Source organism: Ursus arctos, unplaced genomic scaffold (genome assembly GCF_023065955.2).
Source record: "Ursus arctos isolate Adak ecotype North America unplaced genomic scaffold, UrsArc2.0 scaffold_31, whole genome shotgun sequence".
NCBI classification, from domain to species: Eukaryota; Metazoa; Chordata; class Mammalia; order Carnivora; family Ursidae; genus Ursus; species Ursus arctos.
The window spans coordinates 29,871,461-29,898,559 of NW_026622997.1; the positions used below are offsets into that span (position 1 = coordinate 29,871,461).

General features: G+C 39.6%; 1 protein-coding gene across 3 annotated transcripts in view; it reads right to left on the reverse strand.

The window, feature by feature from the left end:
• ILRUN (inflammation and lipid regulator with UBA-like and NBR1-like domains) overlaps nt 1-27,099 on the reverse strand; it is an 88,945-nt gene that overhangs the window by 37,302 nt on the left and 24,544 nt on the right. For 2 of the 3 annotated variants that reach the window (XM_026482694.4, XM_057304799.1), the window contains exon 2: nt 18,585-18,739. In XM_026482694.4, the coding sequence (XP_026338479.1) occupies nt 18,585-18,739 (155 nt within the window). Of the gene's footprint in view, nt 1-12,371; nt 12,570-18,584; nt 18,740-27,099 lie in introns of all 3 variants that reach the window. The other variant, XM_026482693.4, reaches the window with a different exon arrangement.

Sequence of the window (27,099 nt, forward strand, 5' to 3'; positions counted from 1 at the left end):
ATTCTTTTAAAGTATGCATGAAATATTCACCAACAAGACAGACCATATCTCCTGGGTCAAAAACGTCTTGACAAATTTAAAAGAACTGAAGTCATATAAACTGTGTTCCCTGACCATAATGGAATGAAACTAGAAATGATTAACAAGATAACAGAAAAACCACCAAACATTTGGGAATAAACAACACACTTCCATATAACCCATGGGTCAAACAGGGAATCTCAAGGGAAATTAGAAAATATTTTCAACTGAGTGAAAATAAAAATACAATGTTTCAAAATCCGTGCTATATAGCTAAAAGTAGTGCTTAGAGGGAAATATACAGTTGCTGTAAAATAAGTGTTTGTGCCCCTGTCCCCAAATTCTTATGTTGAAACCTAATCTTCAATGTGATTCCATGTGGAGGTGGGGCCTAGGGAGATGATTAGGTTGTGAGGGTAGAGCCTTCAAGAATGGGATTACTGCCCTTATAAAAACAAAAATAAAATAAAATAAAATAAAATAAAATAAAATAAAATAAAACCACCCAGAGAGCTCCCTTACCCCTTTCTGCCATGTGAGAACATACAAGACAGCCTTCTGTGAACTAGGAAGCAGTCCCTCACCAGACACCAAATCTGCTGGGGTTTTGATCTTAGACTTCCCAGACTCTAGAATGTGGGAAATAAATTGCTGTTGTTTACAACCCACCTAATCTATAGAAGTTTGTTACAGCAGTCCAAACAGGCTAAGAAAAGAGTATTAAACACCTATATTATAAAAGAAAGGTCTCAGGTCAACATTAGCTTCCATCTTAAGAAACTGGTAAAAGAATAAAATAAACCCAAGGGCGCCTGGGTGGCTCAGTCGGTTAGCATCTGCCTTCAGCTCAGGTCATGATCCCAGGGTCCTGGGATTGAGCCCCACATCAGGCTCCCTGCTCAGCGGGGAGTATGTTTCTCCCTCTCCCTCTGCTGCTCCCTCTGCTTGTGCTCTCTCGCTCTGTCAAATAAATAAATAAATAAAATCTTTAAAAAAAAAGAATAAAATAAATCCATATCAAGCAGAAGGGACAAATAATATTAAAGGCAGAAATCCATATAATTGAAAACAGAAAAAGAAAGAAAAGTCAATGAAACTAAAGGCTGTTTTTCTGAAAAGAACAATAAAATTAAAAAATCTATCAAGAAAAAAGGAGAAGGAAACAAAACATCAAGAATGAGAGAAGAGGGGCGCCTGGGTGGCTCAGCTGGTAAGCATCCGACTCTTGATTTTGGCTCGTCACAATCTCAGGGTTGTGGAATCAAGCCCCATGTTGGGCTCTGCCCTCAGCGTGGAGTCTGCTTGTCCTTCTCCCTCTGTTCCTCCCCCCAGGTGCATGCACTCTCTCTCTCTCTCTCTCAAATAAATAAATAAATAAATAAATAAATAAATAAAATCTTAAAAAAGAAGAAAGAATGAGAGATTATCACTACAGACAGAGAAAGCATTAAAATAACAAAGGGTACTACAAACAACTCTATAAGCAAAAATTTGACAATTTAGTGTAAATGACCAATTCCTTGAAATTACCTAAAGTCACGCAAGAGGAAATAGATAACCTGAACAGATCTATAACTATGAAAATAAACGGAATTAGTAATTTTAAATTTTCCAAAAAAGAACCCTCCCAGATGGTTTCACTGACGAATTCCTTAAAAGAAGACCACCACCAATCCTATACAATTTCTTAAAGGAAAAAAAAATAGTACAACATACTAGAGTTTATAGAGTGGCGCTGTCCAATGAGGCAGGCTACTGGCCACATGTAGCCACTGATTACCCAAAATGTGGCTACAGCCTCATGTTGAAATAATCTTACTTTGGCTATACGGACTAACATAAAACGTATTATTAAACATTTAAAAAAATGATTTTACTTATTTGAGAGGAGGGAGAGAGAGAGCAAGAACACAAGAGCAGGGGGAGGGAGAAGCAGACTCCCTGCCGAGCAGGGAGCCCAATGCGGGGCTCAATGCCAGGACACTGGGATCATGACCCAAGCTGAAGGCAGATGCTCAACTGACTGAGCCACTCGGATGCCCCTATTATTAAACATTTTTAAAAATCTTGAAATAAGACTTAGGTCAGAAATGGGATTTGTTTTCTTAATCACTTCTGATTTCTAAGCATAAAAGAGAAATTAAAACTAAAAAGGAAAAATGACTTTGAAGCTACTACTAAGCCACAGCTTAGCCCGCATTAGAATTCAATTGCTCTCAAAACCATCTCAGAACAAAGTACAAGCAAAACTCTTAGAAATCAAGAAAGGGGGCACCTGGGTGGCCCAGTCGTTTGAGTGTCTGACTCTTGGTTCCAGCTCGGGTCCTGATCTTGGGGTTGTGGGATTGAGCCCTGCGGTGTGTTCCCTGCTCAATGCAGAGTCCGCTTGGGATTCTCTCTCCCTCTCCCTCTGCCCCTCCCACTTGTGCTCTCTCTCTCTCTCTCACAAATAAATAATCTTTAAAAAAAAAAAAAAAGGAAATCAAGAGGGAACTAGAAGGACACTGATCACTACAAAGCAAAATCCAGAGGTTAACAGGTGTACACAGCATTCCTTTCTAGAGCCCAAAGGTCCAATATTGACATTCTCTTTGTAAAGAAAGGGAATCATAAGTTCTGCAAAGAAAAAAGGAGAAAAATAAAGAAAGCTTTTTAAAAAGTGCTTTTTTTTTTTCAAGATAAAGATTGTAGAATGAACTAATTTCTAAGTGATAAATATCCTTGCTATTTCAAGGAGAAACCCCTTAGAGTATTACAGGGCTAGTGTCAAAGCATCATTATAGGAACAGAATGCATTTGCTTTTCAGTAAGGAGACATCCTCTTCAAAGACTCCCACCTTAACTACAAGACTAATGGGAGGTTTCTAAAAATAAAGTAAGGGCTACATTCTGAGCAGTAATTAAGGAATTGCATCTGAAAAATTAAGATATCAGACAAAGCTTAAGAGACCAATACATTGATCATTTTAGACACTAAACAGTCTATTACACACAATTTTCAGGTTTACAGTACATACTGATAAATTAGGTATTCAACATGATTTGAATGGAAAGCAATTATGCTTGCTTCCTTACTTTTGTAAGAGATATAATCTGGCCTCATTCAGTAGAAACCATACACTGTACTGCACTTACTAAAATTTCCCATCACACAAAAAAATTCAGTAAAACCTTAAAAATTTCTTAGGTAAAGCAATTTCAGATATATGTACACATTTTTTTTACAAAGGAAAAATGTACGTATCCCTCCATTGTTTTTTCCTCATTTTTTACTATTTCTGAAATTAAGAGAATCATATAACCAAATGTGTTCATTTAATACAATGGCGCTACCTCTCTTCCTTGCAAGAAAGGTAATCATTAAACCAATGATGCATATTAAAATTACTATCACCTAAGACTCAGAGAAATGCAGTTGTTATGTGTGTTTCTATGTTGGGTTATACTAAGTACCTAAACACTTTTTAACTAGATCCAGCCCCAGCTATAGCCCTTACCAACGCATACGCACAAAAAGTTAAAGATTCTACATACATATTTTTTTAAAGCAAATTACGCTTGAGTATTTAATCTTTAAAATTGTTAGGGATTTTAGAACTATTTCTTTTCTTTTTAACAAGAAGTATACTCATATTTTAAGAAAGAATTATATTTGGTTAAAAACATTTTTAAGGAACTGTCAATCCCCAAATTTTGAATCCTTGAAACCTAACATTCCAGATCAGGGAAGTTTCTGTTAACCAAAGGGCTTTAGCTACCATAAGAAAAAAAGATGCTGCTTTCAAATTATATTTTCCCTTCTATCAAATAATAAAACTAATTATGAAGCAAACTGCTAGCACTAACACCACACATTAGAACTACTCACAGTTGAATTTCCAAGTAGTTACAACATTTGATGCTTCATACTTGGACATGCAAATATTTTATTACTACCCTTTATAGACTGATCACTGTTTCAACTGATTTCTTGATTTTCTAGGCTCCAAACAGGTTCATGACACACATATGTGCATTTCAGAGGTTAATCTGAACAGTACAGCCATTTCACACTGCCTTTGACTCATGCGGAACTACCCAGACACAACCACCAAATAATTACCACCATCTGATGGCACTATTACCAACAGCAGGCTTCCTTCTCTGAAGCTGAAACAGCACATCACCTTATACACTTAATATAAACCTTGCAACATAAAGATATTTAAGGATTTCAGATTCATTTACATTTGAAATGTCCCTTCTAAAAATAAAAACATTTCCCACACAAGTCACAATCAGCTTAGGCTAGCATTTCTTCAAAAAAGAAATCTGTTGTTCTCAAGTGCTACTCATATTTCTGATATTACAGAATTCTACAGACCAGAACTGAAACACAGAGTGCCTTATTGAGGATCTTCTAGAAGCAAATGAGGCAACCTTTTGAGTCCAACATATAAAAGAGAGAAGTTCTAATGTAAGGTCAACTAAATAGACATTTTTCCAAAGGCGGCATCCAGATGGCCAACAAACACATGAAAAGATCATCAGGAAAACACAAATCAAAGCCACAACATAGTACCATCACACACCTGTCAGAATGGCTACTATCAAAAAGACTAGAAATAACAAGTTTTTTTTTTTTTTTTAAAGTAGACTCCATGCCTAATATGGGGCTCAAACTCATAACCCCAAGATGAAGAGTCGCATGCTCTACCGACTAAGCCAGCCAGGTACCCTAAGAAATATCAAGTTTTGATGAGGATGTGGAGAAAAGGGGAACCCTTATACGCTGCTGGGAATGTAAACTGATGCAGCCGCTAAGCAAAACAGTATGGAGGTGCTTCACAGAACTAAAAATAGAACTACCATACCATCCAGCAGGTATTCATCCAAAAAGAAAAAAAAAGAAACAAACCCACTACCTTGAAAAGACATACACACCCCTATGTTCACTGCAGCATTATTTATAATAGCCAAGTCGATCAACAGATGAATGGGTAAAGAAGATGTGATACACACACACACACACACACACACACGCAATTACTCAGCCATAAAAAAAAGAACGAAATCTTGCCACATGCACAACACGGATGGACCTAAAGGGTACTATGCTAAGTGAAATAAATCAGACAATGACAAGTACCATATGATTTCATTTATATGTAGAATCTAGAAACAAAACAATTTAACAAAGAAAACAAAACAGACAAACTCACAGATACAAAGAACTCATGGGTGCCAAAGGGGAGGGTAGTGGAGGGATGCACAAGATAGGTAAAGGGGATTAAGAGCTCTTCCAGTAATAACATAAATAACACAGGGATGTAATGTACAACACAGGGAATATAATCAATAATGTCGTAGCAACTTTGCATGGTGACAGATGGTAACTAGAATTACTGTGGTAACCACTTCATACTGTACATAAATATCAAATCACTATGTTGTACACCTGAAACTAAAACAATAGTATGTTAATTATTCTTCAATTAAAAAAAGAAAGAAAAAAAGGTGGGTTCAGTAGGAAGAGGGAAAGAGAACTGGCAAGAATGCCAAGTAAAACAGAACCTAAATGGAAGACACAAGTGCGGAATCCAGAGGAAGTCCGTATGAAAGGAGAGCTTCTTTTAACAACACTGATCAGTTAAAATACAGGAGAAGAATGAGGAGCGACAGTCCTGTATCACCCGGCTAGGAAGGACACTCCGTAACTGGAGGGGGTGGAAGAAGAACTTAAAAAAAGTTTTAGGAAATAAACAGTGTGGTTTATATAGAGAACCCAGTAAGTTTTCTAACATGGGGGACACACTATGGTTTAGGAGCTTAATAGGGAAAGTTCTGGGGATACCTGAGTGGTGCAGCTGGTTAAGTGTCCAACTCTTGGTTTCGGCTCAGGTTGTGATCTCAGGGTTGTGAGATTGAGCCCCCGTATCAGGCTCCCTGCTTCGTGGGGAGTCTGCTTGAGATTTTCTCTCTCCCTTTCCCTCTGCTCCCCCACCACACCTGCCCTCTCTAAAGCAAATAAATCTTAAAAAAATATATAAGGAAAGTTCCACTTCTAACCTCTGAGAAACTAAATGAATAATGTGTAAGTATTTAATGTACATGTGCAATATCTCTAGGGACCCATGTGAACTATTAACAGGAAGAGCTACTTCAAGTGGGAGAAACTTTCATCAGCACGTGATGACCACACTATCACTTCATCTCAGCTTACTTCACAACCAGAATGCCTCTCTGACTTAGAAGGAACCATCACCGTGCAGGGGTAAATCTCTCCTACGGAATTCTGGAAGAGGGCACTCTATTATCAGAAGAGAGGAGGCATGTTACCGTTGGTATCAAGACTAAAATAGAGATACTCCTGCTGCTTACTGCTTCCCAAGAGTCAAGTGTCCAAAGTGTTCTTAAGAAGTGTGCATCTCCGGGGCACCTGGGTGGCTCAGTTGTTAAGCATCTGCCTTCGGCCCAGGGCATGATCCCAAGGTCCTGGGATCGAGCCCTGCATCAGGCTCCCTGCTCCGCTGGGAGCCTGCTTCTCCCTCTCCCACTCCCCCTGCTTGTGTTCCCTTTCTTGCTGGCTGTCTCTCTCCCTGTCAAATAAATAAATAAAATCTTAAAAAAAAAAAAAAAGAAGTGTGCATCTCCTAGCAGGCAGGAACTCCTTGTGGAACACTGATATTTACCCAACTAAGAGTCGCCTCACCAATATTAACCCTACTCCATTCCTAACTTACTCTGGAAATGTGGAGAAGACCTGGGGACTATATACCTCATCCTCCCAAAGCCCTGACAAGTATCCAGACCCTAGAACCAAAGTTTCCTTGTGAACCCCATGTAGTAGTAGGGCCAAATTAATCACAAAGTTCATAAAACTACTTTTCTTAATTTATAATAATAATTTATAACTAATTTACAACTTTCACTGAGCCCTAGACAAATTATTAATTATCTCTGGTCTTCAGTTTCCTCATCCATAAAATATAGCCAATACTTCCTTTATAAAAGGTAATTTATAATGTACAAAGCCCAACACAGTGCCTGACATACAGCAGGTATTAGATAACAGATTGCTTTTACCTAAGAAGCAAAAGTCTGTAAAAAGAAGATAAAAGACAATGCTTGGGCTTGAAAACAAATCTTCCAGGAATCAGATACTTAGTGGTATTCAACCAAGGGGGTTAGAAACGTGTGGCTGAAGAAGAGGGTTGCCGGTAAAGATGAATATGTGAAGCGAAAGTATTTTGTGAGAGAGGGCCAAGGGTCGCATACACATGCCCCACATAATGAAGAACTGTCCACGCAAGACGCCAAGAGCACCTCTCCTGAGAGACTCTGGGAGAGCGCAACCAATTTAAAACGGGGGAAGGGGACCCACTTTATAAATTATTAAATATAGCAAAAATTCCTCCTGAGGAAGAGAAATGAAATGTGTTATTATAAAAATAAAGAAAATGATTCTTTCTAGAGAAGACCATCTAAAGACTGTAGAAGAGACCACCCACCAAAAACAAAACAAACAAGCTTTGTTGTTAGGACAGAAAGATGAGACGCAGAGTAGTTACCTAACTTGTTCAAGTTTGTGCCCAGGCAACCTAAGCCTACTTCCCAAACTCTTCCCACTATACCACACTTTATGAGCTTGCAAGGTGAGACTTCACAGAAAAACTGGAAAGAGCCAATCACAGTTAACAAGGCAGTTTATTTTCTTTTACGTGTTCATAGTTGTGGTTTTATGTATACTATATTCACATTCTGCCAACAATTTACCATCTCTGCTATCAGGATGTGTTATAATCAAGAGTAATCTGGATTCAATGAAACTGTAGTTTGTACAATGGAATTCAATTCTCTACTAGAGAAGATGAACTGTTTGCAAACTCTACGCCACATAGCACTAGAGGTCATCAGAGCAGGCAACACAGGTTAAGGAGGCTCCCAATTCAACAAAACCAGTTTCATTTTTAGGTTTTCCCTTTTTTTTGAGGGGGTATTCATATATGCTCTTATAAAGGAAAGGGTTCTGATTTTTTAAAAATGCTTTGAAAATCATGGAACTGATCAATTATTAAGATCTCCTGAAGGTATTAGATTTCACAAAATCCTTGGGGCGCCTGGGTGGCTCAGTCGTTAAGCGTCTGCCTTCGGCTCAGGGCGTGATCCCAGAGTTCTGGGATCGAGCCCCACATCAGGCTCCTCCACTGGGAGCCTGCTTCTTCCTCTCCCACTCCCCCTGCTTGTGTTCCCTCTCTCGCTGGCTATCTCTCTCTCTGTCAAATAAATAAATAAAATCTTAAAAAAAAAAAAAAAGATTTCACAAAATCCTGAGAAACAACTCACAGATTATATGAACAGGAAAGACTTTAAACTCTTTATTGCCTCCAAAACTAGTAAATTTTATACTCTACCTACTTCTAGAATTGGAGGGGGATGTTACAAGTATAAATTTTAATGGCCCACATAGTGATTATTATTATTATTTTTTTTTAAGATTTTATTTATTTATTCGACAGAGATAGAGACAGCCAGTGAGAGAGGGAACACAAGCAGGGGGAGTGGGAGAGGAAGAAGCAGGCTCATAGCAGAAGAGCCTGATGTGGGGCTCGATCCCAGATCGCCGGGATCACGCCCTGAGCCGAAGGCAGACGCTTAACCGCTGTGCCACCCAGGCGCCCCATATTATTTTTATCTTAACACTGAAACACACACACACACACACACACACACACACACACACACACACGACCAGAGCTCTCAAACACTAAAGAACAGTAAGAAGCAGTATCTTTGCATCAAAGGGATTTTTTTTTTTTTAAGTCACGTATGCGGTCATGCCCCTCCCTTAAAAACACTGACATTCATTTAAAAAAATCTCCACTCTGTTTCACTGGGCTCAGCTTTTTGAAGTTACAAAGATAAATAAGACATGTATCACCTTAAGTTTTATAGGTATATGAGACATTCATCAAATAACTGGGTAGAAAGAGGTAAAGTGCCAAAGACAGGCAAGGGAGTGAGAGGTGCAGAGAAAATGCAATGGGGAAAAAATAAAAGAGTAGAGGAGGAGGAGGAAGAAGAGGAGGAGGAGGAGGGGGAAGAGGAAAAAATGCAATGGGAGCTCAGCAGTGGAAGAAACTAGCTGACCCTTGAATAACATGAGTTTGAACTTCACAGGTTCACTTACATGTGGATTTTTTTTTTAATAAATACAAGATGTACTGTAAATGTATTTTCTCTTTCAATTTTCCAAATAACATTTTTTTTCTAGCTTACTTCACTGTAAGAACACAGTACATAATACATACAACTAAAAAATATGTGTTAATTAACTGTTAATGTTATTGGTAAGGTTTCTGGTCAACAAGGCTATCAGTAAAGTTTTGGGGGGGTAGTCAAAGGTTATACATGGATTTTCAACTGTTCAGAGGTGTCAGCACCCCTATCCTCCCATGTTATTCAAGGGTCAACTGTACTTCCAACTGTGCAGGTACAAAGGTTATTAGAAGGAGTGGCCTGCCCTGGAAAATGGTATGGAGATTCCTCAAAAAGAAAATAGAGGCGCCTGGGTGGCTCAGTCGTTAAACGTCTGCCTTCGGCTCAGGGCGTGATCCTGGCATTCTGGGATCGAGCCCCACATCAGGCTCCTCCACTGGGAGCCTGCTTCTTCCTCTCCCACTTCCCCTGCTTGTGTTCCCTCTCTCACTGGCTGTCTCTCTCTCTGTCAAATAAATAAATAAAATCTTAAAAAAAAAAAAAAAAAGTTGAAAATAGAGCTACCCTATGACCCAGCAATTGCACTACTGGGTATTTACCCCTAAGATACAAATGTAGTGATCCGGCAGGGCACCTGCACCCCAATGTTTATAGCAGCAATGTCCACAATAGCCAAACTACAGAAAGGGCCCCGATGTCCATCGACAGATGAATGGATAAAGAAGATGTGGTATATATAGACAATGGAATATTCCTCAGACATCAGAAAGGATGAAATTTTGCCACTTGCAATGACATGGATGGAACTAGAGGGTATTATGCTAAGCGAAATAAGTCAATCAGAGAAAGACAATTATCATATGATCTCACTGATACGTGGAATTTAAGAAACAAGGCAGAGGATCATAGGGGAAGAGAGGAAAAAATGAAACAAGACGAAACCAGAGAGGGAGACAAACCATAAGAGACCCTTAATCTTAGGAAACAAACTGAGGGTTGCTGGAGGGGAGAAAGGTGGGAGGATAGGGTAACTGGGTGATGGACATTGGGGAGGGTATGTGTTGTAATGAGCACTGGGTATTACAAGACTGATGAATCACAGACCTGTACTTCTGAAACAAATAATACATTATATGTTAATAATAAAAAAAAAAGTGGCCTGAAAAGAGAGTCCAGAAGGGAAGGGACAAATAATTTCTGCATTCTGATACATGATTGCACATTCGTTTGTCATTCAACAAATAGTTCACAGTCTAGTACGAGAGAAAGGTAAGTAAACACACACCTAAAATACAATGTGTGAAGTATAATAACAAGCCTGTGCATAATATTAATAAAAAAGGAGGGATAAATTTCCATGGGGTAGTGAGGGGGGTAAGCAAGGAGGGAAAGGGGAAGGAGGAATGGTGACTTCATCAGGGCCCTGAGGATGAGCAGGAGTTTACTGGAAAGAAGAGAAAAGATATTTCTGGCAATAGGAACAACACAAGCAAGGGCATGGTGAAGTGAAAGCATGTGGTGTCTTTGGGGACCGGCTGTGGGGGAGTGAAGAGGAGACTGACGATGAAAGTGAAAACGAGGCCAGATCGTGAGGAGCTTTAAGCCCCACGCCAAGGAATCAGGCTTCAGTACAGTAGGCATGAAAGTTTTAGGCAAAGAATGATGTCATATAAGCATTATGAGACACCCTTTCTAACATTAAAATTTTTCGAGGCTATAAAAATATGTAACGTTTCCGGGGCTCCTGGGTGGCAGAGCGGTTGAGCGTCTGCCTTCGGCTCAGGGCGTGATCCCGGCATTCTGGGATCGAGCCCCACATCAGGCTCTTCTGCTATGAGCCTGCTTCTTCCTCTCCCACTCCCCCTGCTTGTGTTCCCTCTCTCGCTGGCTGTCTCTCTCTCTGTCGAATCAATCAATCAATCAATCAATCTTTAAAAAAAAAAAATATGTAACGTTTCCACCGGCTGCAAAAACATACAGAAGAATGTTAATTCTAGGATCCCTTGAAATCACTCCAAAGGCCCCACTGGCCTTGAGTCCAGTTAAGGGTTCCCAGAAGACAGGAACTATTTACTATTTATTATTCTTTGGATTACCAGGACACGGGATAGAGTGGAACCAACAGGAACTGGTTTGTGATGAAGAACAGTTTTAAGACTGGATAAAAGATGACTCCAAGGTTCCTGCCTGATCACCTCATTGGGATGCTGAGGAGAAGAATGTTAAGTTTTGCCTGGGAGACATTAAGATTCAGAAATCTACAGGATGTCCAAGTGTTCTGTCCATAAGCCGTTAAAACACAGGTCTGGAATTCGGAAGAGAGTTTGCAGCCACAGATAGGAATCTGAACACGGCCACGTACACTGTACTGGTGACAGCCGAACCCATGTGGATGGACGAGGTCATGGAGCATGAACAGGACCCAGCTCAGAATCTAGCAATCCCAGGGCAAAAAGGAGACTAGACAGAGACAGAGAAAGATCACTCGGAGGAGGAGAAACAAGACAGCTATCATGTGAGTCTAGGAAGGTACACGGTTCAGAAAACACTTGGAGCATGGTGCCAAATGACAGAGGGTCAGTTAGTACGAAGACTACGTGGCTGCTGGATTTGGAAACTGGGTAGTCTTTGATTATCATTTCTCTGGAGTGGGTAAAGAATAGACTGGGTTGAAGAACAAATGGAAAAAAGGAAGAAGAGGCTCACTCTGCTCAGAAAGTGTGACAATAAAGAGAGAGGGGTGTTGACGGGTCCTCCGGTTGGGAGAAGTACGTACATTTTGTGCATTACCTTCTTTTATAGGACTTAACATCTAGAGACTCTGAGAACAAGGACTGCCTTCAATATTCTTACAGCACCTACCAGATTATATAACAAAAAGAGCAGCACTACTAAATCACTGTTTAGAATGCAAGATATAGATCTCTCACGCACTTCACTAAATTTTAACTAAACTGCCAGTGTAAAAGGGAGAGCACTAGACTGAACCAATTAGATGGTCATTAAATTCAAGTCATTAACCTGCATGGGGTGACTGTTTAAAAGAGGCCACGCCTCGTTACGTAATTTGACAGGCTCTGTGAGCAACACTGGGAATGCTGTAAGATGTTACCTTAATTCCTTCACCCTGGGCTGCACAAGGACATACTCACCTCCATAGTAGAGTCCTGTAGCAGTGCACATCCGCCACTGTCCCTGATACATTCCTGCTCTGCTGGGGCTGCACATCTGGACGCTGACATCTGCAATCTCTTGGGGCTCTAGCGATCTCACCATCACCATGTTCACATGTCCAAATTGGTCTCCCCCGACATATTTAAGACAAACCCCTGGAGGCCAGGCCTCTGCCCCTGAGTTCAAGCAAAAGAAAAAAATGTTAGGCAATTAGTGGTCCTAGGCTGGGTGCAGTTCATTACAAAACTGTAGAAGAGGCCTCTCTCTCTGTCTTTCGCACATACGTGAACCTAGCCACATATCCTTGAGCTACATAATGTCACAAGACTGACCAGAAGGAATTATCAGTTAACAACCTCTGACCAACAGTCTATCCCTAAGATAAGGCACATATGATCAAAGCAAGGCAGTTCCTCAAGAAGATGAGTTTCAGGGGACCCCAGGGGAGGCCACACATCACACTGAATCCAAGGAATCTAAGAATGATGTCCACGAAGAGCCGTGGAAATGAAGCACAGACCCACATCTTTGGAGGCCTGCTTTCCTCACTAAGAGGTAACGCGTGCCCATTTTTCAATGGAACTTTTTAAGCTGACGTTCTAAGTAAAAATGTATCTGATTGTCCCCAGTTTTTCTATCAAGGCAAGTGGATGAAACACATGAGTAATAATTTCTGTATTACTTTCATTTTAATACTTTTCCCCTGACGTACGACTTTTCTTTCTGGAGTGCTTAACTGTGAAAAGACCAAGGTGCAAGAGATTCTGCAAATACCAGACAGAAGAGTCAAATCCAAATTTCATATTCAGGCTCAAACAGTAGTGGGGAAAACAGAACAGTGGGTGAGCTCCCCGGTAACAACACACTGAACTGTGGTCTCAGAGGTGATGATACCAGCCAGAGGCACGGGTATAAAGGATAGGAATGGCAATACAGGGACAAGGCATTGGCAGGAATGTCCTTCCTCCTTTGGAAATGATAAAGATCTTACTTGGGTACCTCCTCCTATGTACCTATTTTCATGCAAACTAATTCAAAATGAGCAATCCATATATTGACTCGTTTGGACAAGTCATAGGGCCACAGAGTGACTAGAAGTTATCTTTCCAGTGAAGACTCTCCAATATACTCCTTTTTACTATAGACAGAAACCTCTCTATCTTTTGGGGGTATATACACATCCATTATAAAAATAAATCACCGTGAAAAGGTGCACATGGCAGGACTCTCAGGGCAAAGCATGCTTGAAATCCATCTCCTGAGAGTATTCTAGGATGCCTTAGTACCTTGTTCTCAAAGTGCTGGACTGGTTTTGATATATCTGAGGACTTACTCTTGAAAAGGGAACCAGAGAGAAAGGCAACTACAGCTCTACTGCTGAAACTGCAGCCCCATAATGAATGGCACATTCTGTGGCTCTTGGATCTTAAGGGGTAGCAGATGAAGCAGTGGGCACAATGTTTTGTCAGACCCTCTTAAAAACACACTTGCCAACCAAGTGCCCTCTTAAGTTAACATCATAAAGGGCAACTGCTGCTGGTGGAAAGCCTGTGGATGATACCTTGGCAATACAGGCAAATTGTTTCACATTTCTGGGGCCTATGGTCTTGGCAAAAGCGTATTTGTCTGAGGTCAAGAATAGTAGCAGCTGGCATGGAGCACCTTGGAAAATGTCAGTGTCTTTAAAGACCAAGAGCCAAGAGAAAAACTGAACTGCTGTGTTAGGGTTGAATTCACAATTATTCTTTCAAACACACACACACATACACACAACACCTGTAACAAGACAACATCTGTACAAAAATCCAAGAATGTGTCTGTTTTTGAACTTCTAAGAAAATAAGGAAAACCAAGACTGTCTGGGTGTGGGAAATACTTGGCTGTCCTGAGCAGACAACCACAAGCAGCTGAGACGGTCAGAGCTCTCAGCTATGCAAAGAGGGAGTGCTCCTGTGCTCCAGGGAGACTGGGTTAGTTGGTAAACACTAAGTGATTAACAAATTACGCAGCTCCAGTCCTGATCTTTTTTAGTACAGACACTCTATTCATGTGGTGCCTGGGGAGCTTGTTGGAGAAAAAACTGGATGAGTTATCCACCATCAACTCGAAAGTGTTAATTTGCTACAAAGTGAAGAACCAATCATCTACCTTCTGAGAGTTACCAAGAATTCTCTATGGCATTTAGTTCTTACAGCCTAGTAAGTCAGGCAACTCTAAAAAGGTCAAAGATACCAGTTCTTAATACAGAAGGAAAGGAAATACTGCTGAGCTGTCTGGACCATCAGCACACCTAAATTCTGGATTTGAGAAGTATAATATAACAGGGGCTCAAATTAAGTCTCAGTTACAAATTAGCTTAATGGGGACAGATACATCTAGAAGAAGAAAGACTAATCTGTGTTTTATGGCTTTCTAAGTTAAGTATCACAAGCACACATATGATCAAGACTGTGATTCTCCAGTTATCATGGAAGATAATTTTATTCAAAAAAAAAGTAAAAACAGAACAAAACAAAAAAAAACCCTGACAGATGGCAATTTTGAGATGATAGAGAATGTGGCAAAAATGAAATAAAAGTCCACCAGTTCCCGAAAGCCCGGACTTACTAGGTGTAAGTGATTACGGAAATAGCTGGGAGATGGTAAGGAACATCCAAAGATCGATGAGGAAGAAGATAAACCTCGATGAAGACCCCCTATTGTTTTTAATCCCTAGAAGTTTGGAGATTGCATTTCAAATTAAGCCGCAGGCAAAAAGGGACCTTCACTGACCTTGTCATGACTTTCTTCACCTGATGTAAAGTGACTGGGATATAACAAAATTTGCTAAATGGATGAAGAATTACCTTCACTATAGTCATGCTGAAGAGAAAGGCAGAAATTAACTATTTTAAGGATCCAAAAGAAAAATGGAGGAAACAGTTGTTCTTTTTCAAGTTTTCTCAACTCCAGCTTTATGTTCACAAAAAATAAAGTTGACAATGAAGCCACTTTCTCACGTGACAATCACAACTACTTAGCCAAAGTCCAAGAAATACCAGCATTATCATAACTTGCTTGGCTTAACATTCACCATGGTTGGACAACAGAGCACGGCTCTAACAACTGAGAAGCTAAAGTGTTGGTGAGGAAAATTGTCTGTTTTCACCTTGGAGGGGCAGTTTCAAATTTTTACTTTCAATTTTAATTGTAAGGTTTCCTGTTCAAGTTTCCCAAGCTTCTAATACTTATATAGTGTCAAAAGTTTGGATCCTGGGATTCCACATCTATGTCATTAAATGTCTGACTTCTGTTTTTCCATGGTCTTAAAAGTTGAATTTTAAACAATGTGTGACATTTATTTTCTTTGGGGAAACTGCTGGGACAGGTATACGTAGTTCCTGCCAATCTCATCTGTTGTATATTCAAATGCCTGGCATGCCTAAAACATGACAGCAGAGAGATACCATGAAAATTATTTATGAAACTATTTCAGTGAACACTTATCTCTTAAGAGAAGGTTATGAATGAGAGTAAAAGAGCCAGAGGAGAAATAGCTAAGGCCTGCTGTATTTCTGTGTTACTCTATTTCCAGAAAGAACTCAGGCCAGATTAGAATGATGCCGAAGAACCAGTACACGTGCATGCTTTCCCTCTTTCTCTTTAATAACATACCTATTACTTAGTTATGGAAGGCCAGGTTCTCCTTAATCAAATGGAAAGCATGGAGCTTACAGATACAAAACTATTCAAAAATGGAGGAACAATTTCCAAAAGAATAAAATAATCTGTGTTCAAAGTAACCTGAAGGGTAAAATATCCAGCCAATTGTTGCCCAACTCTTTTCAAGAAGTATTCAGGCACAAGAATGACCTTTCATGGGAAGAGAGATCGCAGATCCAGAGGCTGTTTTAAACTGGAGTTACCATGCAAAACCAAGTGGAAAAAGCACCCAGCCCCACCAATACAGATTTTTTCCAAGGTGAAAGAAAGGTAGGCTTTTTGGGATTCTGACCTGACATTTATCCATTTTATATCAATCCCTCCCAATCCCCCATTAACTCAAGAACTGTGAGTGAGCGGATCTATCAAGAAGATTTCTGACATACAAAATGGTTTCTGCAACAAAAGAGTATCTCAAATATTTCAGCGGTACTCTAAGAACTTTTAATATTTAAAAACACCATAGGGAATTCCCAGAAAGCCAGACCATTTTCAGTGTTTTCACTATAAATAAACAAGGTCTTAATTTTTTTTAACTAAATAAAACTGAACTCATATGTAAGTTTCAAATGCAGTTTTGATTAGCAACTTAGCAGGTTTTAGTAATTCAGAGAAAAAACATGATGAACAGAAGATGAACTAAAGAGATTGTTTTAGGGGCGCCTGGGTGGCTCAGTCAGTTAAGCATCTGACTCTTGATTTTGACTCAGGTCATGATCTCGGATCATGGAATCGAGCCCCATGTCGATCTGAGACTAGGGCTCTACTGAGTGCAGAGTCTGCTTGGGATTCTCTCTCTACCTCTCTTCCTGCCCCCTCCCCTTGCACGCTCACTCTTGCACACTCTCTCAAATAAAATCTTAAAGAGATTGTTTTAGTATTTTTAAAAGCCCACAACATTAAGAAAACTGAGAGAAATCAAACCCCCCCCAAAAAGGAAAGAAATTAGGCAAAAATAATTTAGCTTTGAAAAAAATAATTTCAAGAAAAACAGAAAACATAGCTATTTTCCCATATTACCAAAGTGTCTCTCAAACTCACAACGCCCCACACCGTTACAACCAAAAGGGAAAAGAAGCTAATGAAAATTTTATAAAGCCACGAATGTCTCCAGTCATCTACAACGTTGGGTCAATCCAGATTATATGCATTTCCTCAGTGACACACTGAACTTTCATCCAAGGGAGTTACCTTTAAATAAGTCAGAAAAACTAAGAATAACAATTTGGTACATTAATTACTATTTAGGCTAGCTTAACTAGTCTTTCTCCATCATAAAAAAATTAAAGTACAAATAACTGAAAAGTAAACAGTCAATAAAAGGTCACTTTTATAGGTTTATTTGAGCCCCAAGAGTTTTACATCATCTCACATCAGATCACCTTGCTAGACAGGGTTCCCCCACATGCACAGACTTTCAGCTAAATATGCCTTCTGCCTAGTTCTCCATCTCTCCGATTTTCTCTGTTAAGTCCTCAGTGACAAGGAAGTTAAAGCATCCTGATCTAGGCAGCAGCATGAATTATTATTATTGCATGAGACAAGCAATATTAAGCCCACTAAAATTAAAAAAGTCATTAGAAAGAATTTAACAAGCAAAAGGTAATAATTAACTGTTACCAGACACATATTCAGATCCTTTTTTCAAAGAACTATCGCTAACTTATTTTTAATTTTTCTTAAAAGTCAGCAGTACATTACAACAATGCTTCAAAAAAATTTCTCAGTCTTTCCATCTTTCCCATACTGAGCAAAAACCCCACATTTCTTACCCTATTTTTCAAAGTGGTATTAACATTTCAGAGAGATAACTCAATGAAATTTCATAAAGAATCATCCTTGCAGCTACAAAGAAAAGAGCTTTCAAAAGAGCAGATGCTCACAGCTCTTTCTAACCACCTTGTTCTATTCAAGGATGTACCTCCTCTAGCCTGTTGGAAAGAACTGGAAGATTAATTAGAGCAGAATTAAAATGATGGAGTAGAACTGTACAGGTGGAGATAATACCACCACCACACACAGGCCTAGTTCCTGGTATCAAATGAATAATGAATTATTTATAGAGGCCATCAAGACCTATATTTAAAAAAAAAAAAAGATCAAAATTATTTTTCCTGATCTAGGGCAGGGGACATTTCATTGATGTTTGGTCATCACACCAGTACAAAAAAGTACTATATCAGGGTGCCTGGGTGGCTCTGTTAAGCATCTGCCTTCGGCTCAGGTCATGATCCCAGAGTCCTGGGATGAGTCCCACATCAGGCTCCCTGCTCAGGGGGAGTCTGCTTCTCCCTCTGTCCCTCCCCTCTGCTCATGCTTTTTCTCTTTCTCTAATAAAATCTTAAAAAAAAAAAAATGGTACTACATCATGTATAAGAAAAAGCTCAGAGTTACAAAAGCATATAAATTAAGCTAAAACACTTTCTTCTTTCTTTTAACTACTGAAAAAAGAAAACTGGGCAATAAAGAATAGCCCATTATCCATTTACCAGAATTCTGGATCCGCCACGTCTTTATAAATTGAGTATCAGGAGGTATCGATTCCCCTTCTCCTATGGTGACATCTTCAACAAATGACATAGAGGGCACACTGATGTTTGGGCTCTCGAAGTCGTAATAGGCGCCAATTGCTGCTTGTAGGTTCCTACAAAGAAAAAGAAAAGGCAAAAGATTTTACTTTAGTCCTGTCCAGAGTATATTATCTTGCTTGTCAAAACAAATGGAAAAAGCCTGTTTCTTAGGGTTTGGTATAGAACCTAAGGCTCCTGGTATATAAATCTTTAGAGCCACTGACTGTGTCTGAGGAACAACAGAAAAACGCCAAGACCAACAAACTTGAGCATCACTTTCCTCCCAAGTGCCCAGTAAAAAGTAAGAAACATTAGCACCATCAGCAACAATAGGAGGAAATCTCCCTCTCACCCACAGGGATAGCAAGTATGGGTAAGAAAGTCCATTAAAAGGGTGCTCCTCTACAACCGCGACTGGAATTCCAAAACACTCTATTTTAAAAGACATTCTAATTATTTAATTTTTTTGAAAAGGCAACATGCAGATGATTCAAAAAGCTTTGTACAGTGAAAAATAGCCATCTTATCTCTTCTTTCCTACGCGTGCGCACACACACACACAACTTGCTCATATTACTTTCTTCAATATTCTGCCTTATGCACATACAAGCAAATAATATATATTCTTATTTCTCCCCCTTTTACACAATTAGTGGCATATTATACATTGCCCTTTGCGTTATTCCCATGCAGACATTCCTATGTCAGTACACAATGAATATCCTATTTTTTTTTTTAATTTTATTTATTTGACAGAGAGAGAGACAGCCAGCAAGAGAGGGAACACAAGCAGGGGGAGTGGGAGAGGAAGAAGCAGGCTCCCAGCGGAGGAGCCTGATGTGGGACTCGATCCCCGGACTCCGGGATCACACCCTGAGCCGAAGGCAGACGCTTAACGACTGAGCCACCCAGGCGCCCCTGAATATCCTATTTTTTATAGCTGTATCCATTGTACAGATATCTCATTATTTACGGAACCAGTTCACTTCTGAGCTTGTTTCTAATCTTTAATTCTTCCATAAATAAGCTTAAGCAAATACTGTTTTTATATAATGCAAGTGTATCTGGAGGATAAATTCCTTTAAGTGATACTACTGCTGGGTCAAATGGTATAGAGATTTGTGGTTTTAACAGATACATTCTAAACTTCCCTCAATAAAGCTGTACACTTACTGCACCCACCAAGAATACATGAGAGTGTCTATTTCCTGATTTGCTCATCAACACTGTTCCTCCAAAGTTTTGGATTTGTGTCAATCTGATAGGTTAAAAAGAAGATCTCAGTGAGGCCTGAAAATGGTTTTCTCTTGTTACACAAGAGGTTAAGTATCTTTTACATGTTTATGAGCCATTTGTAGTTTCTGTTTTGGAAGCACCATTTTGTAAATGATGGTGTCCTTTTTGATTACTCATAAACCTCCTTATGTCAGAAGGAACTACCAAGCACACAAACCAGAGTCCCTAATTGAACTGAAACACATGATTGACAGCGCGTTCATCCATGCCAGAAACCAAAGGCCACTAAGGGGTTTAAACAAGCTGTGTTCATTAGAAAGATCAAAGAAATTGCTAGTAATTACATTAACTGCTCCTCTTAAAGTCTTACTTAAACTAGTGACATCATCTCCAGTCCCCACAGTAGACAACAACACAAACTGCATTTTTCTAAACATAACCCAACCATAAGCCAATGGATCCAGTGCATTGTTTTTAATTATGCATAAACACAGCATGAAATAAGCTCTGACAGTATACAACTGTTCAACAGACATACTATTAGCAGCAAATACTTTTCTGCTGGGGGCCTGCCTGCTGCTCCAGGTGTTTGCAGCTGCCAGAAAGGAAGGCTATATTTAGAGCAGCTGCCTCAGGTCAAGCCTCACGCAATGGTGGCCTGTCATATTAGTCGGTAATGACTGGAATTACACCACCACCAACTGCCTGCCTGTTGTGTGTGTACTAGATAAAATTTACATGGAGTAGAGCTGAGCCAGGGGCCAAACTGCCTGTGTGCTTGACCATTCAATAGGAAGGCCTGGACTTTAGTCTTCCCAGCAACTTCCTTCTCCAGCTGACTATGATCCAAAATGAATAATATATGACTGGTTGAACTTGGGGACACCCAGCCTCTATCACCCACAAACAGGCCCTAGGAGTGTGTCTTAGGAATCAGCCTTACATTTAGGAATTAGGGATAAAATGAGAAAAAGAAAAGTAAGCCTAGCTTGCATTCTGTTCTTCTGAAAAGTTTTGTAAAAACTGTGTGTCCACCCTTTTATAAAGATAATTTTTCTGCTGCAGGAACTCCAGCAAGTAGCCTGCTGAATTGTTTTCTGTTCACTTGGCTGTAAAATATGCTTGGGAGGGAAGAAACTATTTGTGCACTGAGGACAATTGCCAATTCTCATCCTCAGCATGTGTCATATTTCACCACTTGGCTCTGCCTGATATCAAAAAGGACTCAAGACCACTGCAGGAGAAACATGAACATGTTCCGCTATCCTACTTAGATCTGGCCGCCTCAGATCTTGTTTCACACAGCCCAACTCGGCCCACAGCCAAGCCAACAAAACTATTTATTTGTACCTGTATAATATAGGTAATTCAGCCAGAGAAAGATTAAGAAACACTTTTAAAGGCCAAAGTGAAACCGAAAGTAGTGAACTGGACTTCTGGCAGGAAGCAGGAGTGGAGGATGACAAAGCAAATTAATTTCCCAAGTACAAGGCCAAGTGTGGACTTCAGCCCAGTGGTGCTCTAACCCATTCGGCAGGTACACAACTTAAACTGTGGGTACACAGCTTCTTGGCGCTTGGACCACTTAGATCACTGCCTTACTGGGCCAAGCAATGGCAGAAATAGACCAAACAGCTCCAATTCAAGTGTGAGAACAAGCAGATATGAGAGCATGTATTCCCGTTCGAATCAACATACTCAGCTATTATTAGCAAACAAGAATTTCTACATGAAATAGAACTGGCTGAGGAAATGGGAAAAGGAAGAACACGGACTCCGTATTCAGCCCAGTCTGAAAGTTTAAACTTCCAGGTTCCTCCAGTGTTTTTGCTCAAAAAAATGTTTTTAATCTGATTTCAGATTAAACCAAAAACACCCAGAAAAACAAAGGCAGGCAGTGTAACTGAGGAAAAAGGCATGGGCCAAGACAATGGTGATGGCTATGAATATGCTTAATGCCACAGAACTGTGCACTGCAAAATGGTTAAAATGGTAAAATTTAGAATAGCTTTGTTTGGAGGCAGCGTCTGTGCCTGGCTGTGGGGCTCTGAACAAGTGGCTACGCATCTATGTCGGCTTACTCATCTACAAAACTGAGTTTCTTGTATCAGAAGGCTGACTTATATTTTATATTACAAAGCTGGCAATGATAAGGTTGGCTGTGAAGACTGTATGAGACAATGTGTGTAAATGTCCTAGGGTTGGCATTCAACCAGTATTTAATAATGAGCACTCAAGCGAGGCCAGGGATAGAACAGACAGCAAGACGGGCAAGGCCCCTACCTTTACACAGCTTATAGTCCAGCGACTTCAGCAAACCAGGGACATTCAAAAAGGGTAACTCCAACTGTCTCTCATGCTGAGGTTATCAGCCCAAGGCAGCTTTTCCTACTTCAGTGAAAAATGGGCCTGGTGCACAACAGTTTGAAATGCACTGATAATCAGGTTAACCTGATTCAGAGAAGAATTTGGTAATGTTGATATGTGTTCCCTGATGAAATGCAATTTTGTAACTCAGAAGCAATAATGTTCAACAATAATTTTATAGAGGAGGCCACAAATGCGCTAACAGGTAAATAACTTGCCCCATGCTAGACCATCAATTAGGAAGACGTATTCAAAGGCATAAAACTTTTAGCTTACCCAGAACTTCCCAATTATCTAGTAACATTCTAAACACGGGATTTTCTTAAGAACATAATAATTACCATCATGATTTTTTTAAAGATTTTATTTATTTATTTGAGAGCGAGAGAGTGCGTGAGCGTGCATGCACGCATGGGGGGGGGGGACCCAGAGGGAGAAGGAAAGAATCTCAAGCAGACTGCTCGCCGAGCATGAGACCCAGCTTGGGGCTCTATCTCACAACACTGAGATCATGACCCGAGTCGAAATCAAGAGTTGGATGCTTAACCAACTGAGCCACCCAGGTACCCACCATCATGAATTCTATAAACAAATTAGTTGTAACCCTCCCTTTCAGTTGAATTATTGAAAATGACCAAGTATCTAATCTTGCAAAAATTCACAAACATGAAACATTTATTTTTGCGTATGTATACATATACAGGTCAGATTACCAATCTTCTGAAGAAATTTTTTTTTTTTAAGATTTTATTTATTTATTTGACAGAGCGAGAGACAGCCAGCGAGAGAGGGAACACAAGCAGGTGGAGTGGGAGAGGAAGAAGCAGGCTCCCAGCGGAGGAGCCTGATGTGGGGCTCGATCCCAGAATGCCGGGATCATGTCCTGAGCCGAAGGCAGACGCTTAACGACTAAGCCACCCAGGAGCCCCTGAAGAAAAATTTTCTATCTGCTGAATATACAGTCAGGAACATCACCCAAAAATATGGGGGTAGAAAAGAGTTAAGAAAATCAGGAAATCAGAATTAAAGAGGGAATGTCAGAAGACTAAGAATTGGCTCAGATTCTCAAGAAAATAAGATTAGATACCTTCTCTTTCCATTCTCTGAACAACAAACTCAAAAAGATCCAAATTATTTATGAGAAAAAGAAAACTACCCAAATTTTGGACACAAATTAAAATGGGAATCAGAATAATGAACTGATACAGTTAAGCACAAACAACAGCATCTTTGGGCTGTGAGCAATACTTACTCCAAACCACAAGAAGCTTCTCTCACCTCTGGAGAGCCAATGATACTGCTGCTAAGGCCACAAGCCCACCGGGAATCTCTAATGTGACTGAAATTATATCTGAATGAAAAACCAGACTAGAAAAAGGATCAGCAAAATAGAGAAGGTTCTTATTAGGGCTCCAACATCAACTCCACAGCAATCAAATATGGAAGACCAGAAAGAGGGGTCAAAAAGTAAGTACTTGTGACTACTGTGAAGAAACAGAATTTCATGAAGCCAGAAAGATGACAGCAGGTAGGCAATAGGAATTGGGCTGAAGAAGGCTGTTTTCAAACCTAAAAATTAACTCATGGATGATACTATTTAATATGCGAAGACTGTGAGAAAAAAGAGCTTGTAGAAAATTCCATTAAGAGGAGTAAGTTGACACTAGCATTTACCCACTTCTTAGAGCCCTAGCAAGTCCAAGATCATTTCTTCTCTCTTCTTTTCCTGTCTGTTTACTGATCCATTAACTTTATTACTTTTCAGAACTGATCCTTCTAAATACCATCATCAGTTATACCTTTTCCAAATAGAAAGTAAAGAACAAGCATTCTGCCTTGAAAAGGCAAGGATGTGGTGGCACTGTTCTAGATTTAAAGAGACGTAGCCACCAAACACAATACATGGTCCTTGAAGTCCTTGATTGGACCCCGATTCTTAAAAACACAAAAGAGGGTTATAAAAGATACATTTGGGGACAACCAAAGAAATTTAAACATAGGCTAGGTATCTTTAAACTAATAAAAAAATTTTTGTAAATTATCTTCCTTAGTATGTGGTTAAGAGAATGCTTATCTCTAGGAGAAGCATTTTGAAATATTTAAGGATGAAGGGTTGTGATGTCTACAACTTCAAATGATTAAAAAAATGTTTATAAAGAGAAAACAAATCATGACAAAAATGTTTACCACTGTTGAATCTAGACGGTAAATATAAGGGTAAACACTACAATTCTTCAAAATTTTCTGTACGTTTGAAAAGTTTATAATAAAAAGGCAAATTGGGAGGAAAAGAGAGAGAGAGAGAGAGAGAGAGAGTATCCTTTTTTCCTGCCCCTGGAAGTCAAGAAAATTCAACAAAGAGAATTACTGCAACCACCTTGGGAACATGAAGAGACCTACCAGGAACCTCAGGGGACCTAATGAGGATGTGCCTGATATGCTAAGGACGATCAATCAGAAAGAGGGAAAAACTGTTGTGTCCTACATCACATAAACCACTAAATTAAATCTGGCAATCTCAGCGCCATCTTACACTGGGCATTCTTGTCATCTGAGATAATAAAATTGGCTTATTGTTTCTTTAAAAAAAAAAAAAAAGTGCAGATTCTAAGTACAGAGCAAATTCAACACCGGCATTGCAGAAATTTAGTTTCCAAGTGCCTTTGGCTAATAGGTCATGATCAAACTATTTTTCCTTTTTTTTTTTAAATTGAGGTGAGATTCACATAACATACAATTAACTACTTTAAAGTATCTAATTCAGTGGCATTTAGTATTTTCACAATGTTGCACAACCACCACCTCTCTCAAGCTCCAAAACTTTTTCATCACCTCATACCCATTAAGAACACCCCATACCCATTAAGTGATCATTACTCATTCCTCCTTCTCCCCATCCCCCCCCTCCGCCATTTCCTGGCTACTACTAATCTTCTGTCTCTACGAATGTGCCTATTATGGATAACTTTTATAAAGGGAATCATACAATACGTGACCTTCTGTGTCTGGCTTCTTTCACTTAGCATAATGTTTTCCAGATTCATCCCAAATTGTAACATGTTAATCAGTATTTCATTCCTTTTTATGGCTGAATAATATTCTATGCTACGTACACAACACATTTTGTTTAACCATTCATCTGCTGACAGGCATTTGGGTTGCTTCTACTTTTTGATCATTATGAGTAATGCTGCTACAAACATTCATATACAACTGTGTCTGCAAGTATATGGCTTCATTTCTTTGGATATATACCTTTGAGTAAACCTGCTAGGTCATATGGTAATTCCATGCTTAACTTTTTGAAGAATCACCAAACTGTTTTCTATCACCAAACTGGTTTCTAGCAGAACCATTTTACATTTCCACCACCAACGTACAAGTGTTCTTATTTCTCCACATTCTTGCCAACACTTTTTTTTTCCAATTATAACTATCCTACTAGACATGAAGTGTTATCTGATGGTTTTGATTTGCAGTGCCTTAATGACCAATGACCTTAAGCATTTCTTCATGTACTTGTTGGCCATTTGTATATCCTCTTCAGAGAAATGTCTACTCAAATCCTTTGTTCATTTTTTTACTAAGCTGTTTATCTTCTTGTGGTTGACTTGTAAGAGTTCTTTATATATCCTGGACAGTTGACCCTTTTAATATAGACGATTTACAAATAGGCTGGTTCTTCTTTTTCTTAATAATGTCCTTCGAGGAGTACCTGGGTAGCTCAGTTGGTTAAGTGTCCGACTCTTAATTTTGGCTCAGGTCATGATCTCAGGGTCATGAGATCAAGCCCTGCGTCTGGCTCCACACTCAGCACGGGGTTGGCTTGTCCCTCTCCCTCTGCTCCTCCCCGCCCCCCACCCCGGCTCATGTGCATTCTAATAAAATTTTTAAAAATAATAATAATGTCCTTTGATACACAAAAGCTTTAATTATAATGAAATCCAATTTATCTAGTTTTTCATTACTCATGATTTGATGTCAAATATTAAGAAATGATTGCCAAATCCAAGGTCATGCAGATTTAACCCTTTGTTTCTCTTTTTTTTTAATTCTTTTTTTTTTTTTTAAGATTTTATTTATTTATGTGACAGAGAGACAGCCAGTAAGAGAGGGAACACAGCAGGGGAGAGGGAGATGAAGAAGCAGGCTCCCAGCCGAGGAGCCCGATGTGGGACCCGGGATCGATGTGGGACGCCGGGATCATGCCCTGGGCCGAAGACAGATGCTTAACGACTGCGCTACCCAGGCGCCCCTAACCCTTTGTTTCTTCTAATACCTTGACTGTTTTAGCTTTTATAGTTAGACCACTGATCCATTTTAGATAATTTTTGTGTAAGGAATAAGGTAGGAGTCTAATTTCATTCTTCTGCCTGTGATTATCCGGTTGTCCCAGCACCACATGTTGAAGAAGATCAAACATTTTTAAGAAAAAAAGCTGGACAAACTCTGTTGGGATCCTGTCCTATTTAAGACCCTAGCTCTTGGTGACACTTACATGGCAAGTGCAATCAATGGTGAAGCTCTGATTTGGGAAATCAAGTGGGAGAACAAGTTGAGACATGCATGGCACCTCACCTTAACTCAAGTATGGTAATCCTTACATTCAAGATCACCCTAAATGATATATCCTATTCCCACCAGTTTCTAGGACTAAAGGAAGCAACAACATTTATCTAAGGATCAAACTACATCATAAGCACAAAGTTTTTCCCTCTCTGCCTATCAGTAAGTATGCAGAATTTACTCACTTATTTAAGTTTTAATTCAATCACGACTGTAGGTACTGGAAACATAAAGATAAATAAGACAAAGTCTTTGCTACAAAGAA